This window comes from Rhamphochromis sp. 'chilingali' (genome assembly GCF_963969265.1).
Source record: "Rhamphochromis sp. 'chilingali' genome assembly, chromosome: 11".
NCBI classification, from domain to species: domain Eukaryota; kingdom Metazoa; phylum Chordata; class Actinopteri; order Cichliformes; family Cichlidae; genus Rhamphochromis; species Rhamphochromis sp. 'chilingali'.
Window position 1 is genome coordinate 24,905,768 of NC_137938.1, and position 14,245 is coordinate 24,920,012.

A 14,245-nucleotide genomic window follows, 5' to 3' on the forward strand; every position below is an offset into this window, starting at 1 on the left:
CAAATCTTAGACGAGGACTCCCAACATTTGAGTCTGCAAATGTTTGGCTTCAGTGACGCACTGACTGATTCAACACATGAGCCTCTAAGATGAGCAAATGGGGTTTCATTAAGTGTCACAAGACTGCGGCACATATGTTAATTTATAGTCTTTGAAGTTAAATTTCAACTTTAAAATCAAGAAAAATTACCATCAGACATCAGTGATGTCAGAATATGTGGAAATCAGGACCTAAATTAAACATTTAAACTCTGAATTTTAAAAAACTGCATTTACCACCATCTGGTTATAGTTAGCTGGTGACGCAGCTGCAAGTTTCACCGTGTAGCTAATTTACCTTTAAAAGTCACGTTGATGCTTCTCACTTACTTTGTTGGACATCAGCTGAATCTCATCATAACAGAGGAAACTGTAATACAAAACTACTTTCTATGCTAACTAGCCTAGATTAGCAGAACAACAGAACCAGATTTCTGGTTTAGGATTCTGGTTGAAGTGGAATTTGTGTGATTATGTGCAATTAAGCTGCATTTAAAGGTCATGTTTTATTCATATCATAATCATATACTGATCGTTTAATACATTTATGAGCTATATTAATTTACGAGTTCTGATGCTCAAGAAAGCTGAAACAGCACATTTACTGACATTTTACTGATCTTGTGACAACCTGATTTTTCTTTTCCCGAGGGAAGCGGGCAACTGAGGAAAAAATATAGGTCAATAAAACTTTATTTTCTTATATCTTTTATAGTTTGACTTAGTAGGCCTTAAAGACCTTACATTATTCAGTAAAAACCATAAATATGGGGAATGAAATAGTCATAATTTACATGCTTCTTCTGGTTGTTTCAGTGTGTTATAAGACTGGAATAGGTCCCAAAAGTAGCTTAAATCTAAAGGAAACACAAATTTTTAAAACACTGAAGGTACATCTGGATTTCTTCCAGTATTGCTATGACTGGTTTGAAGGAGAGAAAGGGAGGGAATACTACAAAATAAAAAATGAAAATATATGCAGCGATAAATATTCTTTAAAAAAAATGCTGTACAGTTTATTTCATGCGCTTGTTTTTCTGTGCTAAACAGCCAACATGCAGTAATCAATAAATTTTTTTTAGGGTATTTCAAATTCTCCAGAAAATCTATGTTCACGTGGATAATTTGATTGAGAATTTGGTCTTCAGTTCATATACCACCAACCTGGTTTATTATTCTTTATTGCTTTTCCCAATCCCCCGTGTGACACTGATCCGCTCTGTCCTCGTGCCCTCCCTTCTTGTGATTTATTTGCCTTAGTTCCAATATTTGTCGGCAGTCTGTTTTCTTCCCCTTGTCTAAATGTCACCTCTTCTTCTAAGACAATATAGGGAGTGAGAGAGAAGGAGAACGAGAGGGCAAATGTGGGGGACATAGAGGAAAAGTAGGGGGGGAGAGCTGGACTCGTAAAATGAGCAACAAAGTTTGGGAAAATTACACATTAGGTAAGACACTTTCTCACATGCGTGTACATATATGTGGAACTGGAAGTGCTGCGTTTCAGTCACTGACAAGAGGATTTTGCAGAAAAGTTTATTGAAACAAACAGGTTGGAGTTGGAGTTCTCATAAGTTTCTCTGATATAAATCATATATATATGTTCATACATGTGTTCAGGCATGTATGCACACAACCACATTTGTGATTTCAGTCCAGGTACCAGCCCAGGCTCAGACTTTAGTTTTCATGCCAGATTAACACAATAGAGGGCATACTTACGCTTGTAATGCTTGCGTAGTAAAACAATGACCCTTTTCCAAACCCTCCTCCTCCTCCCTCAGCATCACTCCACACCCTGGATGTCCTCTCTCTCCCAGCCTCACTCTCTACCTCCTTTATAACCCATCACTCCCAGCTCACTGCCCTCACTCATTCTTGCTTTTTCAACTCGCAATGGACACATTTGTTTTCCCGGGAAAGAACTAACCATAAGATGACACCGTGCTACTGTTTTCCTGACTAATAAAAAAGTGACTTTTATTAGTGTTTCTGGATTTTAGGTTCTTGTTTTTGGGGGTGAATTCAGTTAATCTGGGACTGAAATCGGACATATGGACGTCTTTTTGTGCATCAAGGATGGGTTTGTGAAACAGTCATGTAAGTATGCTTTTTTTGGCAACAATAGAGAGAAGCTGAAGAGCAGCTTTGGTGAATAAAATTGTGATTCATTTTGAAATTCTGTCCACTCAGTAACAAAAAGAAGAATAACTGGCTATCACAAAAATATCAACTGGTAAGAATCAATTTTAAAACTCTTGCAACCTGAAGGAAATTTCACGAGTATAACGCAGTAATTTTGTGGTTTTATTTGCTACAAAATGATAAACTGCATATACAGACTTAACTTCGAACACCAGTAACTTGCATAAACCTTATCATTAGAAAACTAATAAGGAATTTATTGTTTACTTGACCAAAATACCATGCAGAGCATCTCTGCATTCATCGTTAACCTGCTAACTTGTGATTTCAACAGATATGTGGGGATCATCCCCAGACTCTGGACTTTAAACTTAAACGGCAACAAACACACAGACGGACGGAGCGATCACTTCAGCTGTGGACCCAAAGACCCAGCCTGACGCACGGAGACGGACAGACAGACAGACAGTCTGATGCCAACTGTCTCCACTGTCAATCTCACGGCACCACTCCTCCTCCTGTTGCTATGGGCAACCCACCCCACCATGGCAACCAATTGGCTGTAAGTCTAGTGTGTGAAGGAGGATGAGAAAGAGGGAGTTTGTTTGTCATGCTATAACTTTTAAAAGGTGGTGACATGTCACTAAATCTCTTTCAGTCGCTCCCCTCTTTTCTTTGTCTCGCTCCTGGTGACCTTTTCTCTTTTCTCTCTCTCCCTGCCTTCACTGTGCCCTCCGTGTCTTCTTTGCCTGTTTGTCTCCTTGTTTTCATCCTCTCTATTTGTTACCTTTTCATCTTTCTGTCACTCTTTTAAAGGCCCCAGCCTTGTACTTAAATATGCATCTTCCCCCACGTACTTGCTGTGAATCACTCCTCCACCTTCCATTTTTATGTCCCAGCTCCCTGGCGAGGCTGCCCCGTTCCCGGCCTGTGTCTGGTGCTGCCCCATGTGCACGGCTGAGGGGGCTGACCCCAGGCCAGGTGGGGGTGTGCAGAGCACGGGGGGAGGTCATGGAGTCTGTACGCAAGGCAGCAGAGATGGTCATAGAAGAGGTATGAAGCATAACTTCTGAGTGATTTAAATAACAATCACCATTATGTGTGGCAGAGATGGAAACTTTTACATACCTGGTGTGTAACTCGCTGTCCAATTCAGTGCCAGCACCAGTTCAGGAATCGCCGCTGGAATTGTTCCATCACCCCACGTGGGATCAATGTATTTGGCAGAGTGATGAACCAAGGTAGACCCATTACTGGCATGAAGTTAGTGAATTTTCTGAAGAAACCTCGATTCACTGAGCAACATTTATAAATATTCTCTAAAAATAAAGTTGTGTCATGTCTCTGCTGTGGTTTCAGGCACTCGTGAGGCAGCCTTTGTGCACGCTCTGTCCTCAGCAGCTGTGGCGGTTGCGGTGACCCGAGCCTGCACCCGTGGGGAGCTGGAGAGGTGTGGCTGTGACAGGAAGGTCAGGGGGGTCAGCCCGGAGGGTGAGCTTTAACTCTATTCCATGAAAATATAGTGAGTAAATCGACTCTGACTCACACAGAGCATAGAAAGGCTGCTACAGTGCTGATTGTGGGTCTAAAGTATGCAGCAGTAATGTCAGCTGGTAGTTTCCCATCTGCTGTCACATGTAACACACCTGTGCTGTGAGACTGTAGCAGCTGCCCCCTGCCTCACATGAACCAGAAGGGATTTTCCATTTAACATCTAACCTTCTTTGACCTTACAAAATCGCAGTAACACAGATCATCTTAATCTAAGCCTCGTTCCACCACAGGTTTCCAGTGGTCAGGGTGCAGTGACAACCTGTCCTATGGTGTGGCTTTCTCTCAGACATTTGTGGATGAACCAGAGCGAGCCAAGGGGCTGTCAGCAGGCCGGCCGCTCATGAACCTCCACAACAACGAGGCGGGTCGAAAGGTTAGCAACATCACCAATGTCCTTACAGATTTCCAAATCCCTGTGTCAATTTACAGAATTTTTTTGTCCTTTATAATTATCTCCTCCTCAGGCCATCCTTCATAACATGCAGGTTGAGTGTAAATGTCACGGTGTGTCTGGGTCCTGTGAGCTGAGGACCTGCTGGAAGGTCATGCCCCCATTCAGGCGTGTGGGCGTTGTGCTCAAGGAACGTTTTGATGGAGCCACAGAGGTAACAGATGATACCTTCTGCTTGTTTTATCTTCCCTAGCTTAATGGGGTGAGCAGACGTCACAACAGCTGAAGTAAATTATTTATCAGAAAAAAACTACAATTTCCGCTGAAACATCTCGAAATGAACATGTTATGCTTTTTCAGCTCCATGTTTGTATTTTTGGACCTTGCTACAGTAGTTTTATATGATTCACATCTCAAAATAAATCTTTATTTATCTTGTTGATTGTTGCAAGCCCTCAGCTCATCATCTCATGAAATATGGGGGTTAAAAGCAATTTAACTTCCCTCCTCTTAAATCAGTTTTTTTCTGATTGGCTGCTCCTTGCAAACAGAAGGTTTAAACATCAAGTTTTGGGGCTACTTTCCTGAAAGCCAGAGCTGTGTGCTCGGGATTACCATATTAACCTTGTAACACCAAGTGCCTCAAATTCTTGAGTTTTAGAGATCTATCGATCATCAGTGTGATTTTTGTCCCCACGGAAACTAAATAATTCGGGCCCAATACATTTTTATGTAGTAAATTGCAAAAAAAAAAATAATGCCAATGTATCAAATATGATTAATTTTTTTAAAAATTGTCAGAATGTTCAATAAGCACTCCATTTTCAGAAAAATTGAATTTCCTGGCAATTATTTCATGGTTCAGGCTTTAAAGAGTTAAGGATATTATCTTTGACATCAGAAGTAGCCAAGAGAAGGAAAACAGTCTAAAATAAGCTGTGAGCTTTTGGATCACTTCTGCATAAGCTGACCACATATTTTAAAAACGTTGACCGTGTTTAGTAGTCAGTATTATTACAGTATACATTACTGTGTTTTAATGTCACAATCCTCCCAGGTCCGCCTGACACGTATAGGCTCCAGGACAGCCTTGCTCCCCCGAGACTCACAGGTCAAACCCCCTGCTGCCAGAGATCTTGTGTATCTTTCACCCTCCCCAGATTTCTGCCGTCTCGACCCTGAAAATGGTATTCCTGGGACTGCAGGTAGAAGATGTAACGGTAAGATCACCAGGACCACGTCACAGGAAAATAATTCACATAATCCAACTTACCACTCATATCAATTTAGAAAGTGATGTTGCAATGTTTTAAACCAACCCCCCTCCCCCCAGGAACGTCTCGGCTGGCACCAGATGGTTGCGAGCTGGTGTGTTGCGGGCCAGGCTACAAAGCAGGCCGGGCTGAGGTGGTGCAGCGCTGCTCCTGCAAGTTTTCCTGGTGCTGCTCGGTGCGTTGCCAGCAGTGCAAGAATACGGTCACCATTCATACCTGTAGAGTGTAAGAAGTCCTAACAAGGCCTGACCAAATGAGCCCAGATCCTAACCAACCACCAGACAGACACCGCTGGACACAGCGCGGGTTAACTTTGACACCAAATTATCGTAATTATTGTCCAAAGCAGCCTTTCTTTGTCCACGTTTTCCCTTAGAGAAGTGAAACTGCAGTTTGGTTTGATTGTTTTCTTGTAAAAACTGCAAAATTAGAACTAATGTAAAGACAAAGCTCCATCGGGAAGTACAAAAAAAAAAAAAGTCTGCTCAGCTTTTAAACTGCTCAAAATATTAAGACAGACAAACTGACAGGCACAGACATGCATACAGGTGTAGCCATGAACACACACAAACACAGCAGTTAATCACACGCTGAACTGACAAAGCTTTTAAAGCAGAGCTTAACCCAAACTAACTCTCAAACACTGAAGATTTCTTTTATCTTGTATTCTGTTATAGGCTAGCACGTCTTTGGACTTGTACTGTATTTATGTCTTCTTTTTGATTCTGGTTTATTTATTTGTATATCAGAGTCTTTGCTGCACTTACTTCCATGTCTTGTGTTTTTGTCCCTCGTCCTTGTATGAAACTGTTCTGTTTCCTGCACAATGAGTGCGTTTAGGTCTTTTTGAGTTTCTAATAAATAGAGTAGTTTATTAAAAAAAAAAATACCAAAGTGCTTCTTTATTGAATGGTACCCTGTGAGACTGTTTGGAACAGAAGTTGTAGTTGCAGGTCACTGTACATGTTTAGTTTTGCATGACTATACCATTGATTGATTTATTATTTAAAACCTACAGTGAAACTCAGTAACTGTCAGACTGTCATTGCTAGTAGACTTTATATAAAAAAAGAGATCTCACTCATTGATTTGTGGAGTCCTCTTACATCATGTGACTCTCAAACCCTGCCCACTTAAAGCAACTTTTCAATCACAAAGCCTCGCCCTAAAACATGCGCAGCTTAATCATGTTTTTAATCTAATAGGAGCCATAATTTACACAATAAGCATCATGTTGTTTTATGTAAGACTTGAAACCAGCGACCGAGCTCATAAACTCATCAGGAAAGTGGTTATTGACGTCATAGATCAAGGGCGCTGTTTTCCTATTGACTTGTAAACAACTGAACTTCTTTTTGCAGTCAGAGAAATCACCACCTACCTGGCGTCATGTTAACAATCCTTTAATCCTTATCTGGATTGGCTGCATGGCTCAAGTCCTCCAAATCCATTTAAGATGCTTTGTCATTTCGACCTGAAACAGGCCGTTCATACTCGAAAATCCTCCAATGTGGCTGAATTCAAACAATTCTGCTGTGAAGATTGGGACAATATTCCTCCTCATCAATGTGAAAGACTGATTGCCATATATCAAAAACGCTTGATTGCAATTCTAGCTGCCGAGGGTGACACAACCAGTTACTAGGTTTAGGGGGCAGTTTTTTCAAATAAGACCAGGTAGGTTTGGAGGGATTTTTTTTCCCACTTCACTGGATACCTTACGCTTCCTCAACTGATCATGCTGCAGCTTTTAAGAAGATCTAAAAATAAACAACAAAATGCATAAAATTACGAAGCTCATTGTGCTCTGGTAGAGCAAGTGTTTGTGACAGTGGGAGCATGTGAGAGAAGCATACTCAGGCCCAGATCATTAACACAGTGCAAGTGCAGAGGCAAGTGTGACTTGTGTGATCACGCCCTTAAACTCTGTAATACTTTCGAATTCAGTCTTTTGCCTTCAAACACACAAAACAACGATTACATTTCATTTGAGCTCAACCATTTTATTAAAAATATCCTGTGATTACAAACACCCAGAAATTGACTAGAAAAAGTTCATCTTCTCAAGAGCCATTAAAAATATTACAACTTGAATCTTCTCATCATTCGCTCAAATGTTGGAGGTCTTGCAATTAAAAAAACAAAACGAAAAACAACAACTCAAGTTTCAAAATGGGAAAAAAATAATTAAAAAATACTAACATTTTCCCAAAACAGCATTGTGAAATTACAATATACACAAAAAAGAAAACAGAAACTCATAAGTAACCTGGATAAGGGAACTTGGTGAAAACACTTTTCATCCCTGCAAGTCACCACTAGTTAGAAGAAAGTAACCGTTACAGACAACTGCTTTTGTTTGGAGTGACAGCAAATGTTTAGTTTTTTGACATTATTCAACTGAGGAAGGTCGGAAAAGAAAGCAAGTAGAGTACCACTTAACATCAAGTTGCCCCCTTAAACGTACTAATGTTAAATGTAATTGAAGTATTTCCCCTTTTATACTTCCCTATACTGAGTTTAAAGGACCCAGTAGGCCACAGTAAGTAAAACACAGGAAGAGGCCAATGTCAAGTTTATAAATGAACATTTCTTTGGGGGGAAAAAAAAAAACAGTGACAGGCAAGGGGGGGCCTGCCCCACCTGAATATTTATAGAGAGAACACTGCGATTTCTAAAGGTTTCAGAGAAGGACACCGTTGGTGCTTAAACTGCATTCACTGCACATCTGATACTTTGAATCCTCAGCCTGTTTCAGCTTTTATTTTGAAGGCACAATCAGTGTACGTGTGTACCGAAATACATTTCGATGCCACGGTACCGTCCCTTCCCCTTTGGTTTTGTCCTTTGTTTTTTGGGATTTTTTTTTTTTGTCAAAATGGCCACTAATCTTTATGATGTTTTCAATCATCCCACCTATTTTTTCTATATGCACCGTTTTGCATCTCGCGGTCAGCACTGTTCTATAGCAGAGCACACCTCTTCTTTGTTTTGGTCTCGGGGGGCTCCAAAGCTGCCAGTATGGCCTCGTCAAACACGTTTTTAAGTCCTCGCTGGTTAAAGAAGAAGAAGAGGAAAAGATGACGGAAGCATAACAGAAGGAAGCATAACTTTCTATTTCAAACAAATCTGTCACTTTTTAAATACGTTTTAAAAGTGTAGTGAGATTTTACATACCTGTGTGAGGGCAGAGCACTCCACGTACTTAACAGCCTTGAGCTCACGAGACAGCTTCTCGCCGCTCTCGGGTAATAAAGGGCGCTGTTTGTTCTTTGCCAGCTTCTCCACCGTGTTGCTGTCTTCCCGCAAGTCTACCTGTGTCCCCACTAACAGGAAAGGGGTGCTTGGGCAGTGGTGTGAAATCTCAGGGACCCACTGGATACAGACAAAAAGACAAAGTTTATCTTAGATACCCAATGAAATTTGCGACTATCAAAAGCTGGTATGCTTTTCCTTTAATCCAAATAGTTTCTGATTCATATTTTTCATTTCATAGAAAATAATGTGTAATAAAATGTCTGGCATGTAAAACGGTGAGATTGTAGAGAAACTGAGGAAGCAGGAGGCTTTTTCTTCCATGTGACATTTATTGAGAATAAGGACGACAATTAAAACAATTATTAAAATTCCAAGCAGTCCAAGCAGAAAGGACATCGCGACTCCTGATGTGGAGGTGTGTTACACCTCCACATCAGGATGATCATAAGAACACAGTGAAAACTTCACTATTTTGAGCAAGTGGCTCTTGAACGTGTGTCAAATTTAGAAAACTACAGCACTTTCTTCACTCTATTACATACAAAATTATTTAAATATAAGCATTAGGCTAGCTAGAGAAAATGAACAGGAGATCTTTAAAAATAATCATTATTTTTAGATCTATACGCTTACTGGCCACTTTATCAGATTCCCCTTGCGAGTACCTGGTTGGACCCCCTTTTGCATTTGGAACTGCCTCAACTCCACATGCATCAAACATTCCTCAGAGATTTTAGTTCATATTGATATAACAGCATCACAGAGTTGCTGCAGTTTTAATGGCTGCACATCCATGATGTGAATCTCCCATTCCACCTCATCCCATAGGTGCTCTATTTGAGACCTAGTGACTGTGGAGCCCATTTGAGTACAGTCTACTCACTCTAGTGTTCAAGAAACCAGTTTGAGATGATTACAGCTTTGTGACACGGCACGTTATCCTGGTGGAGCAGCCATCAGAAGATGGGGACACTGCTTATATAAAGGGATGGAGACTGTGGTGTTTAACGATGCTTGGTTAGTTGGTACTAAAGGCCCCAAAATGTGCCTCACTCTGTTACACCAACAGCCTGAACGACTGATACAAGGCAGGATGGATCCATGTTTCCATGCTGTTTATGCCAAATTCTGACCCTACCATCTGAATATTGTTGCAGAAATTGAAACTCGTCCAACCAGGCGACGTTTTTCCAACCTTCTGTTGTCCAATTTTGGTGAGCAGATGCAATCTGTAACCTCGGTTTCCTGTTCTTAGCTGACAGGGGTAGCACCCGGTGTGGTTTTCTGCTGCTGCAGCCTATCTGCTTCAAGGTTCAACATGTTGTGCATTCAGAGATGCTCTTCTGTATACCTTCTGTATGTTGCAACAAGAGGTTATTTGCATTCCCGTTGCCTTCCTGTCAGTGTGGTCATTCTCCTGTGACCTCTCGCATCAACACGGCATTTCCCCCCAGAGAACTGCTGCCAACTGAATATTTTCTCTTTTTCAGTCCATTCTCTATAAACTCTATAGATGGTTGTGTGTGGAAAATCTCAGTAGATCGTCAGTTTCTGAAATGCTCAGACCATGTTTGAAACCATTTAAATCCTTAACCTTTTTCCCCCCCAAGTCTGATGCTCAGTTTCAACTTCAGCCAGTTATCTTGACCATGTCTAAATGCCTAAAGGTACTAAGTTGCAACATGATTGGCTGATTATAGATTATGAATAAAACAAAGTGACCAGTGTAAGTCTGCCAACACATTTAACAAAAAATAGTCAACATCTCTGTTCCCAAAACAGTGAAAAGAGATTTCAAAACTGACCTTCTCTTTGACATTTTCATACGACGAGGGTGAGACAACAGAGAAACATACAAGGAACACATCTGTCTGTGGGTAACTGAGAGGACGCAGCCTGTCATAATCTTCCTGACCTGAGAGCAGCAATCAAAAGAGAAGCAGAACAAGGACATTTTTTTTTCCAAAGGTTTTAGACTGACAGAAATGAGAGAGAAAAAGTGAAACTGAGAGACTTTCGAAGACCAGCTTACCAGCTGTGTCAAAAAGACCGAGCGTATACGGCTCTCCGCCGATCATCACTGTCACGGCATAATTGTCAAAAACCTTTGAAAACACAAAAAAGAAGTAAGCAAAAAAGGGCAGTTAATGGTAGTGCAGCATTATAACCATGAATAATATAAGAAAACAGAAATTTTATAGGTGAGCATGTTTACAACAATATGGCTCAGTCTTTCTTAATTCCTCCTCCTACCGTAGGCACATATTCTGAGGGGAACTTGTTGGTTGTATAGGAGATCAGTAAGCACGTCTTTCCTACAGCCCCATCTCCTACTACTACACATTTTATCGTCTGCATCTACAAAGAAAAACAGAAAGTAGGAAACATGACAAGATGTTTGCCAGAAACAGCACACCAGACAGCTAGCTAGACTCTTAGAGAGGAAGTAATACACAAGCACTCTTAGTACTGTCTCTAGAATCATGCATGGGTTCACATACAGGCAGTGAAACAACATGGAAACAAACACACAAGCACTAACTGTGACAGACTCACAGAGACATGTGATGCATCTAACCAGCACATCTAAGCCTGGAATTAATATTTATATTCACTACTGAATAATCTGCACATTATTTTGAAGATTAATCAATTATTGGTCAGTACAATATGAAAGGTCAAACAATTATAAACTTACAGACTGCATCCTCAGCGGAGGCCAATGGCCTACTTTGCATTTTTAAAGAAAACGATTAAACCTTTATGTTTTTCTGTCAATATTTTCCTGGAATTTGGCCTGGTGGAATTTGCACCCTCTTGCTGTCTGACAGAAAAGCAGAATGCAGCAATCACAAACCCTTCCTCCACCTTGGGTGGGGGTGCAAAACTGAAACCAGCAAACGCCTGACATGCCTTTCTGAGACGAAAGGCATGTCTGATCATTCATGAATTTGTCTCTAATCTTGTAACATGCAATGATTTATAGTGTAGATGTGGGAATGGACTGCATATAAAGATTACATAACTTTATATATGAAGTAATTATTCGTATGCAGCATCACAGGATTTTAGACATCAAACATGCAAATACTCGAAAATAAAGTATTAAGTATTATGTATTAAGTGTTAAAGTATTACTTTACCAAATAAAAACTGAAAGTTTTAAATAGCTCAACCTCTGTAACTCTGATAGTAAAATGCTTACACATTACATATTGCAACAGCAGCATTTCAATGGCCATTTTCATAGTTTTGATCCATTAAGCTCACACTGCTAACATATTTTGTCCTAAGATAAGCGATAACATTACAGTTGGGGCAGGGTATGTCTTTTTAGGACTAGTGGACAAAAAAGTATCCATTATAGAATTTCAGCATCTTAATTCAAATGGCCTGAGCCAGAACTAGACCCTTACGCCGATGCTGGGCTTTGTGTTCAGGCTTTTGAAAATCCAATCATAGGTCTATTTGGACAGGCTGGGGTGAGTCATATAAAGTAGCATAAAGGGTGAAAAAGTCCACACAGGTACTAAGCTGTAGTGTTGCAATGGATTAAACATAAAACGTTCACATCAAAGGGAACAAAGTTTGAATCCCATGTGAAGGTAATACTTAGTATTAACTTATTTTTTTTAGGTCAAATAAACTATTTGCATATTTAAACAGTGCCTGCTCAGATTTCTTGGTGCCACACCTTCCTACAGTACATGTTAACTATTAAATTCATCCCACTTATTTAAAAGTCAAATTTACTAAACATTTCTGTTGCTACTTTAATGTGCAGCACCTAAAACGACTGCAACCCGATCCACCCTTCATGACAAATATAATATTCAGTAAAAGTCGAATCAGTTTGAGACAAATGAATTAAACTTTTGTGGTGCTGATGAATTATACCAAGGCGTTTTTATGTGACTTAGACCTCTAGTAATACGACTTTTATTCGAAGAACAAACCAATTAAGTTATTAGGCATAAAAGCATACAGAGAGAGCATTAGTTAGAGCATGACAGCTTTATCAGTGATATACGCCACTCATCTATTGGTCCACATCTGTCATTACTGGCATTTATAACAGCTGATAAATGAGACTGAATAGAGCTTCACCTATCCACATAATGCACATAACCACACAACATGTGTACAAATATGGATGGATTGTTTCTCTTTTACAATTGTTTTCTTTCTTGTTTCTGTCAGTGCTTTGTTACCACACTCCACATCCTGTTGCATCTTCCACAATAAAAGAAAAAACAGTAAAGAAGAGACAGCGAAAACATTGTTCAGTGGTTTTATCAGTGTTGACGCACAGTTTGTCCACCATCGGGCCCTCTCCAACTTCCCTCTTTTTTTAAATTGCACTTCTATTATGTTAATAAGAACTCTACGCATGTAACTAAACTAAATAACTACACATAAGAAATGTTGGTCAAATTTGGTTGATATATTGGATTCTAAAATTGCCAAATATCAGTGTCAATCTTTAAAATCCTATATCAGTTGGGCCCTAGTCTTACTTGTAAAAACAAAAAGAAACATTTGCAGTATGATGAACAATGCTAAAAAAAAATACAAAAAAAATTTATTCCATCAAATAGTCTCTGATCAGATGAGACAAGATAAACTATTTATCCCCAAAACTGAGAAAATTGTTTGGCACAATCAAAACAGCCCAAATAAATAAGTAGAATAAACAAATGGAAAACGATTTTGCAAAGTTAAAAACTACTTTGAAATAAAAATTAATGCAAAATTAGTCTAAATGAAACAAAAACATGAAGGATACGGCTGTATATAGATAGGTGTGAGTTCAAGCAGCGTGCATACCGTTTGGAGGTATTCCTATTTGGCTTGTTATTACATGTGCAAGCGAAAAATTAATGACAGTGAATAACTTCCGCATAAGCTGCACAGCGAGGATGTTAAAGGAAAATGCCGCCTATTAGCAAAATGACATTTAGAAACTGATACTGCAAACACTTCCGCTAAATAAGAGCTCCATCTGTTAATCTGTTATCTGAAAGTTTAACACCTGCAAATGAGATGTTTTAGCCAACATATAAAAAAATAATCATTTAAGACTGAGTCTGACTGAATAAATTAAATCAGATTTGTGAACAGTGGACAGGCAGCGTGAAAATACTGTCACTGGTAGATTTCTTATTTAATTACAATGTACAGCGGGATCTAAATCGATCAAAATGAAAGTAATCACACTACCAAAGCTGACAAACAATCATGACAGCTTCATTAAAGAAATGTTTGTCCGCTCTGAATTAACCCTGATCGGTAGAAAACTTTAACCACCCCGCAGATTTAAAACATCTAGAAACAAATGTTTCATTTCTGTTAGACTGAACATTGTTAGAGGGCCTCTCCTGCATGTGTCGCCTACTCTAATTAGCCACAAATAGTAGTTTTAAGCAGTTTTTGTAACTCTACTCACCGTTTTTCTTCCCACAGGTTAGGCGTTGGTTACATCCGGGTTTGAGGGTCGAATTACTTTGTGCGCAGGCGCATAGCAAACCGGGACCCAGTCCCGATTGTAGAATCGATACAAAAGAAAGAGCGTCGCCTGCTGCCCAAA

General features: G+C 39.8%; 2 protein-coding genes and 1 long non-coding RNA gene across 5 annotated transcripts; 1 reads left to right on the top strand and 2 right to left on the bottom strand.

Annotated features, from left to right (window-relative positions):
- Positions 1 to 1,204: 1,204 nt before the first annotated feature.
- LOC308405949 lies at positions 1,205 to 3,442 on the bottom strand. The gene is made up of 3 exons (XR_013973423.1): positions 3,310 to 3,442; positions 3,039 to 3,199; positions 1,205 to 1,356 (listed from the first exon to the last, which is right to left on the bottom strand). It is a non-coding gene; the product is annotated as an uncharacterized lncRNA (long non-coding RNA).
- Positions 1,880 to 6,319, top strand: wnt4b (wingless-type MMTV integration site family, member 4b). Of its 2 annotated transcripts, XM_080896760.1 has the most exons (10): positions 1,880 to 2,136; positions 2,230 to 2,272; positions 2,516 to 2,743; positions 3,081 to 3,234; positions 3,338 to 3,422; positions 3,541 to 3,672; positions 3,966 to 4,108; positions 4,200 to 4,340; positions 5,184 to 5,346; positions 5,460 to 6,319. In XM_080896760.1, the coding sequence occupies exons 3-10, from the start codon at positions 2,655 to 2,657 to the stop codon at positions 5,627 to 5,629; spliced, it is 1,077 nt and encodes a 358-aa protein (XP_080752886.1). In that variant the 5' UTR covers positions 1,880 to 2,136; positions 2,230 to 2,272; positions 2,516 to 2,654; the 3' UTR covers positions 5,630 to 6,319. The 2 variants fall into 2 exon arrangements, with proteins under 2 accessions (XP_080752886.1, XP_080752887.1); XM_080896761.1 differs by lacking the exon at positions 2,230 to 2,272.
- A 1,204-nt stretch (positions 6,320 to 7,523) lies between these two features.
- Positions 7,524 to 14,221, bottom strand: cdc42l (cell division cycle 42, like). 2 transcript variants are annotated; one of them, XM_080895577.1, is made up of 6 exons: positions 14,105 to 14,221; positions 10,912 to 11,016; positions 10,691 to 10,763; positions 10,464 to 10,573; positions 8,578 to 8,775; positions 7,524 to 8,453 (listed from the first exon to the last, which is right to left on the bottom strand). In XM_080895577.1, exons 2-6 carry the CDS (start codon positions 11,014 to 11,016, stop codon positions 8,364 to 8,366), a joined length of 576 nt encoding a protein of 191 aa, XP_080751703.1. In that variant the 5' UTR covers positions 14,105 to 14,221; the 3' UTR covers positions 7,524 to 8,363. The 2 variants fall into 2 exon arrangements, with proteins under 2 accessions (XP_080751703.1, XP_080751702.1); XM_080895576.1 differs by lacking the exon at positions 14,105 to 14,221 and adding an exon at positions 11,357 to 11,480.
- Positions 14,222 to 14,245: the final 24 nt, after the last annotated feature.